Source organism: Gossypium hirsutum, chromosome A08 (assembly GCF_007990345.1).
Source record: "Gossypium hirsutum isolate 1008001.06 chromosome A08, Gossypium_hirsutum_v2.1, whole genome shotgun sequence".
Taxonomy (NCBI): Eukaryota; Viridiplantae; Streptophyta; class Magnoliopsida; order Malvales; family Malvaceae; genus Gossypium; species Gossypium hirsutum.
The window spans coordinates 112,733,888-112,747,826 of record NC_053431.1 but is presented as its reverse complement, the minus strand read 5'-3'; the positions used below and the strand labels follow the sequence as shown (position 1 = coordinate 112,747,826).

Below are 13,939 nucleotides of genomic sequence, written 5' to 3'. Positions count from 1 at the left end.
ACTTTATTATCTTTTGAACTTAAGCTTTCAATGCATCAAAATATATGAATCACACAAACATAATCAATCACTTACTTAGGATTGAGGTAGATCACATTATGAATGTCAATCCATAAGCGGATTCAAAATTAATTTCACTTGAATCATGTCCGATATATTGTCAATCCAAACAATCACATCTATATATTTATCTTCAGGAAGTCAATCGTTCTAACACTCAAGACAATGTGTCTCTCGTATTGAACTTGATAGACGACATAATAATCTTTTAATAGATTTGCTAAATCTCGATTAATGCTTAATGATAACAATTAAGATTGATATTTATAGAAATAAATATATAATTACTACATTATTATTTCAAAAGTAGTAATATTAACGCAAAAAATTGTAAATTAAAATGAAATAATGTTTAAATAGTGTAAGTTGTCTACAAGAAAAAGGAATTTAGCCTAAAAAAAAAACTAGGAAAAAACTAGAATCTCGAGATGCAGAGAGAAAGGAAGAATGAGATATGAGAGGCATGTGTTAGTAGATTGTCCCTCCCCAATTGGACTAAAGCTTATTCCCTTTCAGCCAACGCAAAACATGCATAAATTTGAAGAAGAAAGTAGTTTGGGGATTTGTCACAGAAATATGCTACTGACGGAACAATCATCATGAACGCGCCAAATGGTTTCACCCAACAGGTTTGCCACTGAAAGAACCGTCAACTGCGGGAAGTAATTCTTCTCTGCCACTGGCAGTGTATTTGTTATGATTACTTCTTGAAACACACCACCTGATAACCTCTCTATTGCAGGAGGGCTGACAACACATACAACAACCACAGCCACAGCAAATCAGTACAGCATGGTTGAATGCTATGTATCTGTGCTTATTCCTACTAGTTCATCCAAAGCACTTTTTAAGTTTTTAAAACCTGAAAACTGCATGAGTACAGAATGCATAAACTTCCCTTGCCCCCTCTTGGTGTAAAAGTGCTGCCCCCTTCGCAATCGTTCCTAGAAAACATTGATGAATTAAATTAACTTAATTTGAAACAAATTAGAAGGTTCGTTTGTGATTAAGAACAGGTTTTTGGAGGCCATCATCATATTGTTTTCACTCACCAGCGGTGTCAATCATGTCATCCACCATAACTGCAACTTTTCCTTTGACATCACCGATTAGATTCATTACCTGAGCAAATAAAAGTCAGGCAGAGCTTTGAGTCATTAATAATGTATATTAACCATAGAACTAAACACAAACTGAGGAATTAAAAGACTCATTAGCCTCAGAAATCAGCCTGCTGCCAAGTCTGAACCCTCTTTATATCAATTAACTTCAGCAATTACTGAAACACTAACTGTAGACCAAAATGTCAGCTCCATATGGGAAAAAGGTGCAACATTTTTAATAAATACTTGTGCCTACTATAGCTGACAAATGTCCTGTTACGTCCCTGAATAAGAACATACCATCTTAATCTCTAACAACTGTATATCAAAAACCTTGGAACAACGTTAAGTATAATAATATAATCGGTAAGGAAGAAAAATAATGACAACATAATTGTGGGGAAAGGCATTACCTCTGCAACATTGTGTGCGTGGCGCCTTTTATCTACAATGGCTAAAGGTGCATCTGACAATTTTTTTGCAAACGAACGAGCTCTTGCAACTCCACCAACATCAGGTGAGACCACTACCAAGTCACCAGAACAAATTTTCTTGCTAGCAAGATAATCAAGGACCACAGGCTACGGTACACAATGCAAAAAGTATAGCAGAATCAGCAATCATTTAGTCATTGACAGACAACAATTATAAGTTTGAAGTTTGATGACCAAATACCTGACAGTACACATGGTCCACTGGAATATCAAAATAACCCATGGACTGCCCAGAATGAAGGTCACAAGCAAGAACACGGTCTGCACCAGCTTCTGTTATAAGATTTGCAACTAGTTTGGCTGCAATGGATTCACGTCCTTGAGTCTGAAAATAAGATTACAGACACGAAGAAGAAAGTTAGCTTCAGAAATTCATACCTTAAAGAAATAAAAACAGCAAGAAGCAAGGGCATTGTCCCAATAAGCATAATTCTAACATAAGATAGCACAAATTTGTTACTGATTCTGAATGGGGCAAGACTAGGCTGCTTCAAATGGTTGGCTTTCAACCTATTCAATTTGCAGCTTACATCTCTATACATATATTCATCTTTTTATGATTTCATCCCTGATAATTTATTACAAAATATATTGAACTTGCTTTTCTATCAGCTCTGGCATAACCAAAATATGGAATCACTGCAGTGATATTTTTGGCTGATGCTCTCCGACAAGCATCTATCATTATGAGAAGCTCCATGAGGTTCTCATTTGCAGGAGGGCATGTTGGCTGCACTAAATATACATCACAGCCTCTAACACTCTCTTGCAGCTGAACATATATTTCCCCATCAGCAAATCTCTTTATGTTGATCTTTCCCAGCTCCAGGCCCATGTACCAAGCAATTTCCTGCAACAAAAAGAAAAGTGACAAAACGCATCAAGGAATAAGAAAGTATAATTGCTCAAGTTCAGAGAAGGGTAATGCCAATGCTCAAAACCAAGAATAACCCATGAAGCTTGACACGATAGGACATGTTCTAAAAAGAATTCAAAAAAGAACTACAAAAACTAATCATTATCAAAATGAAAGACAGATCGACTAAGAACCCAAGAGGATAGAGAGTCCCACATACAAGAAAAGGGCACAAATAGGGTTGAACCAAGTAACATTGCAAAGGCATAATGATAGTAGGGTTGGGATATCCCCGCTCTCAGAACAGATCCGTCTTCATAAGACAAATTGTGGCACAATATTCAAGCAGACATAACATACACATCATATTGTCTGGTTCAAACTACAAGGGATGAGAAGAGATGATGGACGAAACTTTACCAAATGATCTTTTGTAAATGAACTTTATCAAATAGTCAAAACGTATAACGTTTCTTCAGAACTGAGACAGTTCCAGAATTTCCTTTCACTCACAATCCATCACCAAACAGCTGCACAGGCAATAGCCATTAAGGTCTACAAACCTATTAATCTTATATTTCTATATGCACACTGAAAGTAAAACCTAAAAAAAGAATTCTATGGAAAGCAATACGGCAAACAAAATAACGCAATGACCTTACCTGAGAAAGTGCAGGATTGGCGGTGCCAGAAAACAATTTGAGCTTGGCACCATTTCTGTTAACAGCTTTATCCATTCGATTTGATTCCACGAACTTGGGCAGTATCCTTCCATTGAGGACTGGGATCGTTGGTATCCCATTTTCATAATTCACAGGTTGAGGCAGTTCACATTTCTAGTTTTAAAAAAAGAGAGCAAGCACCCATATCAATACAGCTTTAAAGATCACTCAAAACAAAAGCATGTTAATAGGACATTTTTTCTTTTCCAGGAAGCACAGTTTTACGAATTTGAACGAATAATCTTTTGCCGGAAAATAGTTGTAGAGGAATCAAAAGGAAGCCAATTTTTTGAAAGAAAAGTTTGAAGAAAAAAAAATTGCAGTGTCGATTTCATTACATATCCACATGAGCGGCATATTTTATAAAATTAATACTGATAAATATAAACTCTTCAATTTCAATAGAACTCAGACAACCATTAAAAAAAAAATTAAGTCTTCACTGCAGAAACTTGAAGACACTAGCGAATATAGCATACCAAACTGTTGGGAGCGCAGATAGGAGAACGAGAGATATTGAAAGCGAAGCTTTTACGGCTAAGAGAGGAAGGAGTGAAGAGAGAAGATAAAGAAGAAGACAAAAACGACGACGATTTAGACGGCGAAGAAATGGTGAAGGAAGCCATTTGTAATGTTGGAAATGGGGTTGGGGGTTTCGGCGTTTAGGAAATTAAGCAGCGGCGAAGGAGAGCGGTTTAAAAGGGAGAAGGTATAGCGGTGGCATTGGCCGTCTACACGTTGTGGCTCTGCTCTTCTTATTTCTGTTCCTCCACCAAATTTGGATTCCCACGCAACGCCTCGTCACTGTAATTACCTTTCCCTGAAGTCTAACGGCGTCGTTTACCTTCACTCTTCACATGCGTTTCGGTACTCATGCGTTAAGACTTAGACCGGATCAGGTCCGGCTTAAATATGAAATTCAAAATTTTATGTAAACAATAAATACGCTGGGGAATTAAGAGGCCCTTTATATTATTTTTCTTTAATAAAAAATTTTAGAAGTAGTAAATCCCAAACATAGCTATTAAAATATTTTACCATTATACATTAAATAATATTTGATATACTTCACAAATAACATTAAACATTAAAATAAATATTTATAAAAAGAAACAAAAAGTTGTTTCTAAAATAAATATATATAAAATATTTGTTTATTCCTTATGTTATATAAAATATTCATTGGTATTAAAATATTTTACTATTATACCATAATATTCATAGATATAGTAATATTTTATTATATGCTTAGGTTTCTAAGTCTTGTTATGTATGAGAGTTTTAGTTTAGTTAGCCTAGATTATATCAATTTTTAGTTAACCTAGATTGTATTAGTTTTTAGTCTGTTTATACTGTAATAATTTGATTCTACTTAATGGTTACTCAAAGTTGCATTCATAATTACATTGTACTTAGAAAAAAAGTATAATGATTTTTCTAGGCCTTCCAACTTCATAAAAAAAATATTTTTTAACCATTCATTTAATTTTTTGCATCCTTCTTAAATCTTAAACTTATAATTTTTTGTCAAATCATTCCAAAATAAATAAAAAATTTAATGTTTATTGAGGTGACATACATGTGAATTGCGACATGAATGACATGCCAATAATTAATTAATTTTTTAAAATTTTAAAAATATATATTTATTAAATTTTAAAAAAAAATTTTATAAAAAATAATTAAATACTGACATGTCATAGATATGATGTCAATAAAGGTAAATCCATTTTGTGGTAATTGAAAAATGATGATTAAGAAAAAAGAAACAAATAAAAGACCACAACCATTTGATACGTTAGTTTTGATTGACATAAAGAGTTTTCCTTTCTAAAATAATATGAATGGAAAATATTAATGTTAATGTTAGAAAATGTAAAAAAATTATGTCAAATGATTTAATATTGTGCAATTGTTGTATTTATGCAGTAATCAAAATTTACAAAGTTGATGCTTATTAATTTTGTATTTCCAACAAACTAATTATCTTTCTTTTTGGCGAGAAGGAATGAAATCTCATTCAAATCAATAATCAAACTATACAACAAAATAAAAAACAGTGCACCCAAAATACAATCTCAGCCATCAACCTAAGTACAGTAGAGAAGGTGGCTAATCACAGCTAAAATCAGTCCATTTTTGTGAAGAACATAACAATTGATTTTCGTTGTTATCAATACACATGTTCTCCGGGCCTGATTACCATTCCTAGATACAAAACCAAGAGTACAATCCTGAAACCCTGCCCTGAATTGATGAATTTTATTCAAAATTGGCTCACTTTTTCATTGCATACACCTCCCCTTTCTCCTTGCAAATTCCATATGTTCAGTAATTGCTCAGTCAGCCACCTATTCTTCGTAATCTTAATGTTATTACCTTAACCCATCCCTGCATTTAGGATTTCTATCATTCATGGCGATAGCTAGCACATGATCAACCCTGAGGCTGGGAAGTTTCTGGTTCCAAAACTGCATATTTTATATAATAAAAATATTTGCATATCAATTAACCACCATATAAGCACATAAAAGCAGGAACCAGCAAGTAGGTCATCCAAAAGGCCCAACAACACTTGAAAGCAATATATTGTTTACTTGCAACTTCAGGATAAAACAGAGCTGATACCAGCTTTGAAATACTTCTAATAGGACAAAGGGGAGTAGAAATAAGCGAAGTAGCCACCTCTTTGAATTAACTTGAGGATCTATGTGTGTATGGAAGTGTCCTAAAGCATCTCATGAATTTATTCTCACGGATGATATCTAAAATGCTCCATAAACAGATTACCATTCAAAAGAAAATGTTTATATTACTATACCATAAGAAGGAAGAATTCATGGAATCCATTACTGCAATCCTCAACATGGGATAAATAAGTTCGATCCTAAAAGAAAAACAGCTTAAATTCAGCAAATGGCTCAACTACTAATCAGTATACACACATTCAAAGGGACAATGTAGCCAAACCATACAAAGAAAACATCAAATTCTAACCAGGTTAAGTGGGAGCAGCCTTGATAGCTTTCTGTAATTCATTCTCCACCTCACTCAACTTGCTTGCAGTCTTCTTCCCTTCTTTTCCACCGTTGTCTTCAACTGAATTTTTCTTGTTCCTCCATCGCTCAAAGTCGTTTGAATTCTTCACGGGAGGTGTGGGAGCCCTCCACCCATGACCTTCATTTTCCCTACTAGTTTTCCTGGCCGATATCTCATGTTTCATACCTTCTAGACACTGCTTCATTTCCCTATTCTCATCCTCCAACATATCCAAATCCTTTCTCATCCACGAATACATGCCTTTCAGCAACTTAAGTTCATCATCATTCCTTGCCATGCTCTTGTTTTTCTCTTCCTTGGCTTCCTTGGCTTCCTTAGCTTCTTCAATCTTCTCAACCCCAATCTTGTTTATTGTCAAATAAGGCATTTTGGAGCCCAGGTCTGAAGGCAAATTCACAATCCACCTTAGTTTCACCACCGCCCTTTTTGTCACAGGAAACATTGTTCTTGCTCTAACAGCAATTCCACCAAAAATCCCAGCTTTGTTGTCATCTTTCCTCACCAATGACCTCTCCATACCAAACCCATCGGTTGAATATAAACCATTACCATACCCAAACTTAAGGGTGTCAAGCCCATCATCACTTGCGTTCCGAGGTTCCAATTTCACATCTTGCCAAACCGAGGCCGAATCAGGGCTTCCAAACTCGGAATTCGAAGGTGAAGCAGATTGTCCTGAAACATGGTGAGGCCTAGAATCCGGCTCAAGGCTAGGTTTGGATGAAGTGGCCTTGTACAAAGAAAAGTTGCCAAATTGGGGCTTGAAATGGAGAGCGAACGTGGGGATTATAGTTCCAGGGTTAACCGATGAAAGGGAAAAGTGGGCGGAGAAAATAAGAGGGGAATCTTTAGGGGAGCCAAAGAGGCCAAGACCCGATTTTAGAGAAAGAGAGAAAGGGATTGTGATGGCAGAGGAAGCCGAGGGTGCATAAGAGAGTTTGAAGCAAGGGCCAGAAGGGAAATTCGTGGAAAGAGAAAAGGAGGTATTTTGAGAGGATTTGTTGCCGCCGCTGCCGCTGCCGCCGCCGCTGGAATCGGTGGTGGTTGGAGGGGTGGTAGTAAGGCTCGAAACGAAGGGTTGGCTAAATATGGAAATGGGTATTCTGGCTTTCAAGACTGGGTTCTTGTCTTCTTGGAGCTTGAATGATAGCTTCATGTCTTTTTTCAGTATCTCTTCCTGTTCCCTGTTGGTTGGTTATCGAAGAAAAGAGGAAAGTGCAGAAAGGGGAAAGATGAATCCTATATCCAAGCTGAAATCCATGAATTTGATTGGTTTGTGATTTTGTAAAACCAAGATTGTTGGAGCCTCATGTTAGAAGGGAGCGAGTCCAGCTCCCAACTCATCATCGCATTGTGCCAATTTTGTTTTCCCCCACAGAAAAGGCTTAAAGGGGAGCGTGTCAACTGTAGTTCTATAGGTTGGCCCATTTTGTTATCTCTATTGGGCTCAGTGTAGTTCTATAGGTCCCATTTTTCCACCACAACTTGGGCCTAGCTTTCTCGCAAGGTAAGCACTCTCCTCTTTGCATTATTGAAAATGTATTCTATTGAAAATGCTCAAGAAGCTTACATAGATGATGGATAGATCTAATAGGCGGAGGAAAATTACACTTTCATTAATGTCCAAGAGAAAGCTCTTTTATGCAGATAACATTCTGCATATTTACCAACAGATAGGACAATTCAAGTGATGGGAATTCAAGAGAGTTGAGAGGAAAATTGACTTCTCTCTCACGATACCCCACTTTTCTTTCGACTTAAATCTTTAATTTCTCAACATCATCATGTTGGGTACCAATCCTCTAACCCAGTTTCCTCATTATTCTATTAATCTATACCGTTGTTTATATGTTTTAGCACGGATATGTATATATTATAGCTTAAAGCTAACTTGGTCATCAATATTTTCTGCAGTTTTTCCTTCCAGCTTGATACTCTTGTACCATCGGGCGCATGCTATGTAGACAATCAAGTCAATTGTCGTTAGTCCAGCTAAGAGGAAGTAAAACCAGTCTAGGTGACCCTTGTTCAGGTTGCCCGGTATCCATCCTGGCATGTGATCTTCTGTCGAGATCTTCATAACCATTGTCACTAGTAAGCTGCTAACATAGTTCCCTAGCGAGATCGATGTCATGCAAAGGGCACTGCCGAAGCTTTTCAATCCGTCCGGAGTCTGTGCATTGAAGAACTCCAGCTGACCAACATACATGAAAACTTCAGAGGCTCCTATAAATGCGTATTGAGGAACTTGCCAAAAGATGCTTAAGGAGCTTGAGCCTTCACAATGCATGCAGTCTTTGTCGGCATGTTTTAGTCTATAGCATTCCACTATCCCGGCAGAAACCATTGCCATTATGGCTATAACAAGGCCAATGCCCATCCTCTGGAGTTCGGTGAGTCCCCTGGAACCCTTTTTCTTAATCCTTGCAACCAGTGGATCCAGAACTCGTCGGTAAAGAAATATGAAAAGTGCCACACTGAGAATGTCGAAGCTAGACATGCTGGCTGGTGGAATCCGGAAATTCGAGACCGTAGTTTTCATTGCAGCACCTTGCTCAACGAATAGGGATGCCATTTGTGTGAAGACCACAGAGTAAATTATGGTGCAAAGCCAAATCGGGAGTAGTCTTAATACGCATTTAACTTCTTCCACTTGTGTGACAGGGCAGAGACGCCACATGCTGTGTGTTCCCTTCTTCTGCTCTTCAACATCCCTCGTACTAATGTATGCTGCTCTGTCCAAGAACCTATAAAACATCATCACTTAACAAATTAGCACTATGTAATTCATCTTGTAATGTTTGGTTTAATTCCAAGGTCGGGTTATGCTTTGATATTTACTTGAATTCATCGGTGTGGAGAATCTTTCTGTTGCCATTCATGGACGAATAGTTTCCATCGATATCATACAATTCGTCCGTATCCGGTGGCATATCAACACTGCATTTCCTTATTGCAGCTACTAGGACTTGAGAGAACCTGGAGAGAGGATTTCCGCTTGGTTTGAAGTGCCTGTACCTAGTGGTTCCAGACAGAAACAAAACAAGTGCTGCCAAGGCAGAGCCTGCAGACGCCCAGAAGCCAAGGGCCCACATGCCTTCATCCTCAAAATACCCCAAAATGGTGTTGGAGAAAAGGGATCCAAGGTTCAAAGCTAGGTAAAAGTAGCTAAAAAAGGCAACCTTAGAGTGGCCTTCCTTAGGGTCGTCTTCATCAAACTGATCAGCCCCAAAAGTAGCAATGTTAGGTTGATAGCCTCCATTCCCTAGGGCAACCAAGTAGATGGAGAGGTAAAACAACGTAATCTCCAATCCAGAATGTGAGCCGCACGGCATTTCTTGATTCCCGCAACCTCTTGGTCTAATCAAGAAAAGGTATGATGATAGCGACAGTGACACCAACCCCTGCATTACAGGGATGTTTTCAAGGCACATACACAATTAGAATGCAGAAATTCCTAACAACTTCCAAATTTATGAAAATATACAAAGTTTTCATCTTTCGGGAATGATAAAAAAAAAATTTAGAGGTTGAGAAACGAGTTGCTTACAATAACAAATATGACTTGAAAGATAGCACAGGTTTTGTACCTTCCCCAGTAGGAATCACTGAGGAAAGCACCAACTAGGGAAAATATATAGACCGTCCCAGTCCATTTGCTGACATTATTAGCAGCCTCAGCATTATTTTGATCCAATACTCTTGTCAAGAAAAGCACCAAGTTCACCCCGACCCCGAAGAAAGCTAGAGTTGCCAGCCCCTGGTTCACTGGTTAATCATTTGACAAAAAGAAAAACATAAATATTAACGAGAGAGACGTGCAAGAAATAACAAAAGACTTTGATAGTAAGATATGAAGATATGAACTGCATGGTAGACGTGGGAGGGTGAGAGACTTTCACATCAATATCAGGGAGGGATGCCCAGTTAGGTAAAGGAATTAAAACCTAAACCTAAAACCATAGGAAACTTCGAAAGGTTGCTTTCCAACACCTCTTGTATCTTTAGAATTCAATTATTTGTCAGATTTTCGAAAATGCATCACTACAGTCAGTGTCAAGATCGAACAGTACCCAACTAAATTACATACGACGAGTGGCCTCTTGTTTTAAATTAAGAGATATATATATCTATATGATGATAGGTGGCCTTTCGTTTTCTTTTACATATGTGGAATATGAGCTCTCTTATATTCTCACCCTCAATTTTTTTTTTTAAAAAGGGTTCGAAGCAGCTTGTTTGATGTGATTTTTCGATGTTCATGTGCATTTATATCACAAATTTAGCTGTCTGAAAAGTACATTAACGGCACACATTGCTGTGAAAATTAGAGCTAAAACAAAATATCCCCCCCCCCCCCAAATCAATAAAAGCAAAACCAAGAAACATGTCCATGTTGGCTGTAAATACATACTCTTTTTGATCATTCGTGAAACTGGTTTCAATCTGATCAAAATTAATCGTGGTTGTCACTTCCAACCCCTTAAGTTACAATTTTATACTACACCCCCAATGTTTTAAACAGTTTTTATTCCTTTTCCATAGTTGGTGAGGGGTTGAATATATGTTTGTGAGTAATTAGGGTTATTTTAATTTTTACCATTTTTCTATAATTTTAATTTATTTTTCACCCACAAAATGGGATGTGATAAATTTAGTAGTTAAAAAAAGACTATTAAAAACATTAAATAAAATGTATATATAAAAAATAAGTTATTTAAATTATATTTATATTAAAAAAAATCATTTGATACAACAAACAAAGTTTAAAAAGTGGCAAATGTCTCGTTTAAGAGGTAATAAAAAGTAAAAAATTTGAATATAAATAAATAGACATGCGGCCCTATTTGAAATCTCAAGTAGAATTAAAATATATATATTTACATTCTATTAATCCTTATATTAAAATGTAGATTAATAAAATAAAAATGAAAAATGTTTTATCTATTATTTGTCTAATTAATTTTTTAATTGACGATTTTAGTTATAGAGAATGGATGGTATGAGACAGAAATATTATTCATTTCCAATAGTTTTTGTATCACATCAACAATTTCATCTTAAATTTTAATATTTTAATTTAGATTTGATTTTTTTAGGATGGAATTATTGTTGTGACATAAAACTATTAAAAAAAGATACAGATGATGTAGTATCACTCTTTCATACCATCCTTACCCTTTAATTATAGGGAATAACTTACATTAGGATGATCCTAAAAGCTAAAGTTTTTACGCACCAATAAAATTTTGCCACATCATCAAAATTCAAAGGCATGAACTTATTATTATATACTCATCCATATAGAAATTATTTTATGGATCATTCTTACCACATTATTCATGGTTTCTTTCCAATTATTTAATGACATTCCAACAATATTTTTTCATATCATTGACACTAAATTTTGATAAATTTTTAACCCGTAACCTTGAACCCCCAACCCAAAATCTAAAACCTGAACTCTGTATCTTAAATCCCGAACCCAAATCTTGAACCACGAGATTTAGGGTTCAAGGTTCAAATTTAATGTTTGGAATTTGGGGTTCAAGGTGAAAATTTATCAAAATTATTTATCAATGACATGATTTTTTTTTACAAAAATTACTATTTTTAAAATTGGTTGCACAAAAATAAAAAAAAATTAGCTTATGAAAAAAAAACAAAATGATACAAAAAAAGAAAAAGAAAAGACGTTTGTTTATAATTTTAAAAATTAATTATTTTAAATAATTTAATTAAAGTTAAATTAAATTAAAGAAAATATTCGATATAAATAAATATATAATAATATTTTATTATGACACTATATACTTTTTAATATCGTCCTAATATAATTTATTCTCAAATATTTTCAATCACAACATAAATATAATATAATCTATCTTTTATATTAAATAGATTAGGTTAATAATCAATTTTCTTTTATAAAAAAAATCTTTTGAATTGAGGGGTGTTTCATGAATAAGGTGGAACACAGTCATTTGAAAGAGAGCGGCAGGCAGCCGAGGAAATTGCTTTTTGCGGTGAGAAGGGTGGATTTTGCAAGTTAATTATTAGAGAGGGGGACACGTGGGAACAACTCACGTCATGCAATACTCACGGAGGGTGGAGGGACTATTACGTGTTAAACTCCTCTTCCCCTAAATTGCATGCGCTCTTTCCCTTCTTCTTTTTTTTTCTCATTATTTTGGCAATCCCTTCACTTCATTAACTGGCACTGCCAAAACCAAACAAAATCCCACAACCAACCAGCTACAAGCCTACACTTTAACCCAGCTGAGCTCTCCAAACGAGAACAATACATGCAACAGAACTTCGACACTTGGGTTATGGTTTGTGTAGGGTTTGGTTTAAAATCTTACACGTTTCTTCTTTTTGTTGATTATGACAATTTTGTCTTTTTGTTTCTTTTTTCTTTTTAATTTATTTCTCTTATTTTCTGGAATTCTTCAACTGAACCTCTCAGTTCTCATTTCACCCTTTTGATAGCTTATCCTAAACCTGCTCTGTACATATCTTTTTTTTTTCTTTTCTATTTTAAGTAGTTCATTTTTTCACCTAGAAATACCCTTCCCCTACCTACTCATAGCTTTATATTACTATATCATAAATACGACTAAACGATGATTGCAATTTAAAAATCTTCCGAAATTGACACCTTAATTTTGTTACTATTTATATTAAGCTCTTTGTTTTATGAAAGCTAATTAAGTTTGTTGATATAACAAGGAAGAAAGAAAGCTTACAGAGAATGATAATTCCAGCAGTCCATTGTCCGGATTTTGCTTTGATTGCGGGTCGGCCATGCCAATCAACACTTCCGTCTTGAGTGCATGCTTCTTCTTGTTCCTCTTTCAACTTCCCCTGTTTTATTATTATTATTATTATTATTTATAATTTGAAACCATAAAAAGGAAAAGAAATAAATCATCGGGAAACAGAATGGTTCCATTAATGCATGAATGTATCCGTTATTAGATGTCTTTGCATCTGCTAATGACTAAAATGTTTTTCTTTATTAAACCTGATAACTTTAAAAGGCAATGGAATAGCTGATGAATACTTGGGTTTGTGTACAGAATGAGAAGAAAATATTAGGATCCCTTAGGTAGACCCTTACTAACCTCCTTGCACACCTCTAAGCAAGCCATTGGTGTTAGTTAATAACGAAGAGAAAATTTGTATATGAGGGTGGTGGTGTAGAAGCTGCCAGAGAGTAGAGGAAAGGTCGTGAAGAAGAAACTATGAAGAAGAAGAAGAGTAGTGAGGGAGTCGTTTGGAAGGAGGAGGAGGGAGAGCAATGTGAATAAATAGAGGGTGCGGGAGGTGAGTTGAACGGTGGAGATTGTATTAAAAAAAAGGGAGGAGGATGCCCACATGGGCCAATAATTTACATATTATAATTAGAGGGAAATTATTTGGACTTTGACAGTGATAGAGAGGAGGGTGTTTTTTAACATATATCAATTTTTTCTCCAATGGTTTGGAATTGGAATTGATGAACAAAATGGGGTTCCTCTCCAATATCCAATATGTTGGGGGTTTGATTTGATATTGACAGATTTGAGACAGTTAGCTTACATGGTTTTCCAACAATTTGGTACTCACAATTAAAACTCTTTGCCTAGCTTCCAACTCCCA

The 13,939-nt window shown here is 35.6% G+C and overlaps 3 protein-coding genes across 5 annotated transcripts; all 3 read right to left on the bottom strand.

Annotated features, from left to right (window-relative positions):
• Positions 1-375: 375 nt before the first annotated feature.
• Positions 376-4,174, bottom strand: LOC107920695 (ribose-phosphate pyrophosphokinase 1). Of its 2 annotated transcripts, none has more exons than XM_016850517.2 (8): positions 3,715-4,174; positions 3,176-3,349; positions 2,259-2,507; positions 1,839-1,982; positions 1,577-1,744; positions 1,113-1,182; positions 923-1,004; positions 376-807 (listed from the first exon to the last, which is right to left on the bottom strand). In XM_016850517.2, exons 1-8 carry the CDS (start codon positions 3,859-3,861, stop codon positions 627-629), a joined length of 1,215 nt encoding a protein of 404 aa, XP_016706006.1. In that variant the 5' UTR covers positions 3,862-4,174; the 3' UTR covers positions 376-626. The 2 variants fall into 2 exon arrangements, with proteins under 2 accessions (XP_016706006.1, XP_040930749.1); XM_041074815.1 differs by lacking the exon at positions 3,715-4,174 and adding an exon at positions 2,934-3,043 and having other exon boundaries at positions 3,176-3,315.
• Positions 4,175-5,260: 1,086 nt separating this feature from the next.
• Positions 5,261-7,451, bottom strand: LOC107919931 (uncharacterized). Of its 2 annotated transcripts, none has more exons than XM_016849373.2 (2): positions 6,233-7,451; positions 5,261-5,706 (listed from the first exon to the last, which is right to left on the bottom strand). In XM_016849373.2, exon 1 carries the CDS (start codon positions 7,449-7,451, stop codon positions 6,237-6,239), a length of 1,215 nt encoding a protein of 404 aa, XP_016704862.1. In that variant the 3' UTR covers positions 5,261-5,706; positions 6,233-6,236. The 2 variants fall into 2 exon arrangements, with proteins under 2 accessions (XP_016704862.1, XP_040930748.1); XM_041074814.1 differs by lacking the exon at positions 5,261-5,706 and adding an exon at positions 6,028-6,122.
• On the bottom strand, positions 6,028-13,600 carry LOC107919929 (protein NRT1/ PTR FAMILY 7.3). Its single transcript, XM_016849372.2, has 5 exons — positions 13,423-13,600; positions 13,045-13,162; positions 9,846-10,063; positions 9,137-9,699; positions 6,028-9,042 (listed from the first exon to the last, which is right to left on the bottom strand). Exons 1-5 carry the CDS (start codon positions 13,447-13,449, stop codon positions 8,169-8,171), a joined length of 1,800 nt encoding a protein of 599 aa, XP_016704861.1. The 5' UTR covers positions 13,450-13,600; the 3' UTR covers positions 6,028-8,168.
• Between the last annotated feature and the right edge of the window lie 339 nt (positions 13,601-13,939).